We start from the raw sequence: 3,857 nt of genomic DNA on the forward strand, positions 1-3,857 counted from the left end.
TCCTAATCAGCATTTATACCCGCAAAAGGAAAAGGGTCAGAGACCTCATCGAGTCCATTGGGAACTTGATTATGGCTATTCGTTTTAGGTGGAAGGTGCTGAGATGGTGTGATGGTGGGTGGCAATACTGGATAGATAGATAGATAGATTCTGATCTTCTTTATACAGTTGTAAATATACAATAAGTCCATTGACTTGACTCTGCATTTTTACCAGTGTAAATGCCCCTTTCTGCATAAACAGATTTCAAAACATGTTTTCAATAATGTTTTCATTTGATTATATTTGAAAAGAAACACAGAAAGAAATCACGATCAAAGACGAAAGATGGACAGTTCATTTTTGGTGAATAACCTCCCCACCATGAGTTTCCTCAGGCCAGTTTTGATCTCCTTGTTCCTCATGCTGTAGATGATCGGATTCATCATTGGAGGCATCACAGAATAGAGAACAGCCACCATGAGATCTAGTCCTGATGTTGAGCTGGAGGTGGGTTTCAGGTAGGCAAAGGCTATAGTGAAAAAGAACAAGGAGACCACAGTGAGGTGAGGGAGGCAGGTGGAGAGAGCTTTATGCCGGCCCTGCTCAGAGGGGATTCTCAGCACTGTGGTGAAGATCTGAACATATGACACAACTATAAAAACAAAGCAGCTGAAGGCTAAGCATGTACTAAAGACAATAGCCCCAGTTTCACGGAGGTATGAGTCAGAGCAGGCGAGCTTGAGGAGCTGGGGGATTTCACAGAAAAACTGATCCACCATGTTGCCTCCACAGAAGGATAGTGCAAATGTGTTCTCAGTGTGCACTGCAGCATAGACAAAAACACTTATCCAAGCACTGGCTGCCATTTGGACACAAGCTCTCCTGTTCATCACTCTCTCATAGTGCAATGGTTGGCAGATGGCGACGTATCGGTCGTATGCCATGACGGTGAGTATGGAGTACTCGGTTACAGCAAAGAACATAAAGAAAAAGACTTGTGTGACACATCCAGAATAAGAAATTGACTTGGTGTTCATGAGGGAGTTGGCCATGGATTTGGGGACTGGCACAGAAATGAAGCCAATGTCTAGAATGGACAAATTCATCAGGAAGAAGTACATTGGGGTGTGAAGGTGGTGGTCAAAGGCAACAACTATTATGATGAGAAGATTCCCCATCAAGGCTGCCAGGTAAATCACCAGAAACACCACAAAGTGCAAAATCTGCAGCTCCCGAACGTCAGAGAATCCCAGGAGAAGGAACTCGGTCATGGTGGTTCGGTTGTACATTTCCCTCTCCATACATTGTGTCCTGCCTGTGGATGGAAGTACAAGGGCAATGGGCAAGATTAGACTGACAGAGAAAATGATCTAATTCTCTCTCTGTAATATCTCATGATGGGAATGTCAATGGTGCACAGTTCTTGTCACTTCCACTGACTCGAAGTTGAGAATGCTCCTTACCCCTGAGAGTCAGAGCACTAGTGAGATGCATTATCACATCGGTGAATACTGGATTATCGCCTTTAAAGCTAAGGGCGATGGATCAGTTTACACCATCTGAGGATCTGGCCAATGCCGTATGAAGGCTGGAACAAAGTACAACTACATACAATATTAATAGCCCATATGGTACCCGATTGTGAGAAACAGAAGGCTCTAAATTTGGGCATGAAATGTTAATACTAACATGGCTAATACTGATAGCAATGCTGAAATAAAAACAACAAGGAGTCTGGTGGCACCTTAAAGACTAACAGATTTATTTGGGCATAAGCTTTCGTGAGTATAAAGCTTATGCCCAAATAAATCTGTTAGTCTTTAAGGTGCCACCAGACTCCTTGTTGTTTTTGTAGATACAGACTAACACGGCTACCCCCTGATACTTGATACAATGCTGAAATAGTGATTCCCACTTTCCAGAGAAGTTTAACATTGACTCACCCAGCCTCCTACGTGGCAGCTTTTCTGTAATGATTCCACCCCAAGACCATGTAAATGGCCAACTACTGATTTACACATTGATTTGTGGCAAGAGAAGTGTAAAAGTATAATTAGGCAGGTTAGAAAAGAATGCGAAAAGCAACTAACAAAAGACACAAAAGTTAAGCAATTTTTCTTAAGTATTTCGGAAGCAGGAAGATTGCCAAAGAATGAGTGGGGTCGCTGTTTGGTCAAGGGGCAAAAAGAGCTCTCAGGGAAGACAAGGCCGTTGCAGAGAAGCTAAATGAATTCTTCGCGTCAGTCTTTGCTGCAGAGGATGTGAGGGAGATTCCCACACAAGAGCCATTCTTTTTAAGTGACAAATCTGAGAACTGTCCCAGATTGAGGTGTCAGTACAGGAGGTTTTGGAACAAATTGATAAATTAAACAGTAATAAGTCTCCAGGTCCAGATTGTAGTCATCGAAGAGTTCTGAAGGAACTGAAATATGAAATTGCAAAAACTACTAAATGTGATAAATAAACCAACATTTAAATCAGCCTCTGGACCAGATGACTGCAGGGTAGCTAATCTAATGTGATCCAGTTAATATAGTGTACTTGGACTTTCAGGAAGCTTTCGACAAAGTCCCACACTAACAGCTCTTCAACAAACTTAGCAGTGATGGGATAAGAGGGAAGGTCCTCTCATGAATTAGTAATTTGCTAAAAGCTAGGGAACAAAGGGTAGGAATAAATATTCAGTATTCACAATGGAGAGAGGTAAATAGCTGTGCTCCCCAAGGATCTTCCCTGAGACCTGTGCTGTTCAACAAATTCATAAATAGAGCGAAGAGTGAGGTGGTAAAATCTGCAGACAATACAAAATTACTCAAGATTGTTACGTCCAAAGCACACTGCGAAGAGCTACAAAGGGATCTCACAAATCTGGGTGAATGGGCAATCAAATGTCAGATGGAATTCAATATTGATAAATGCATAGTAATGCACATTGGAAAACATAATCTTAACTAAACATAAAAAATGATGGTGTCTACTTTAGCTATTACTACTCAAGAAAGATCTTGCAGTCACTGTGGTTCATTCACTGAAAACATCTGCTCGATGTTCAGTAGCAGTGAAAAAGGCTAATAAGATGTTAGGAACCATTAGAAAAGGGATAGATAATAAAGCTGAAAATATAATGCCGGCATATAAATCCATGGTACGCTCATAGCTTGAATATTGTGTGCAGTTGTGTTTGCCTCACCAAAAAAAAAAAAAAACAAGATATATTCGAATTCAAAAAGATATAGAGAAGAGCAACAAAAATGCTTAGGGGCATGGAACACCTTCCATATGAGGAGATATAAAGAGACTAGAGCTTAGAAAAGAGATGACTAAGGGGGAATATGATAAATGTCTATAAAATCATGCATGTTCTGGAAAGAGTGAATAGGAAAGTGGTGTTTACCCCTTCACAGAACCGAAGGACCCAGGCATCACCCAATGAAATAAATAGGCAGTAGGTTTAAAACAAGCAAAAGGAAGAATTTCTTCACATACCACACAATCAACTTGTTGAACTCATTGCCAGGGGATTTTGTGAGGGCTGAAAGTATAACTGGGTTAAAAAAAGAATTAGACAAGCCCACGAAGGATAGGTCAATCGATGGCTAAGAGCCAAGATGGTCAGGATGCAACCCCATGCTTTGGGTGTCCCTAAACCTCTGTTTGCCAGAAGCTGGGGATGGGCGACAGGGGATGGACCATTTGATAATTGCCCTGTTCGGTTCATTCCCTCTGAAGCTTCAGGCACCAGCCACTTTCACGGACAGGAAACTGGGCTAGATGGAGCATTGGTCTGAGCCAGTGCGGCTGTTCTTATGTTCTTATTATTTAAAACGCCAAATCCCACTGCATTTCCATCTCTGGGTGATGACGGACTAGTAGCA

At 41.7% G+C, this 3,857-nt stretch overlaps 1 protein-coding gene across 1 annotated transcript; it reads right to left on the reverse strand.

The window, feature by feature from the left end:
• Positions 1-314: 314 nt before the first annotated feature.
• LOC128846842 (olfactory receptor 14A16-like) lies at positions 315-1,271 on the reverse strand. Its single transcript, XM_054046088.1, has one exon. The coding sequence runs from the start codon at positions 1,269-1,271 to the stop codon at positions 315-317; it is 957 nt and encodes a 318-aa protein (XP_053902063.1).
• Between the last annotated feature and the right edge of the window lie 2,586 nt (positions 1,272-3,857).

This window comes from Malaclemys terrapin, chromosome 12 (assembly GCF_027887155.1).
Source record: "Malaclemys terrapin pileata isolate rMalTer1 chromosome 12, rMalTer1.hap1, whole genome shotgun sequence".
In the NCBI taxonomy this organism is placed as follows: Eukaryota; Metazoa; Chordata; order Testudines; family Emydidae; genus Malaclemys; species Malaclemys terrapin.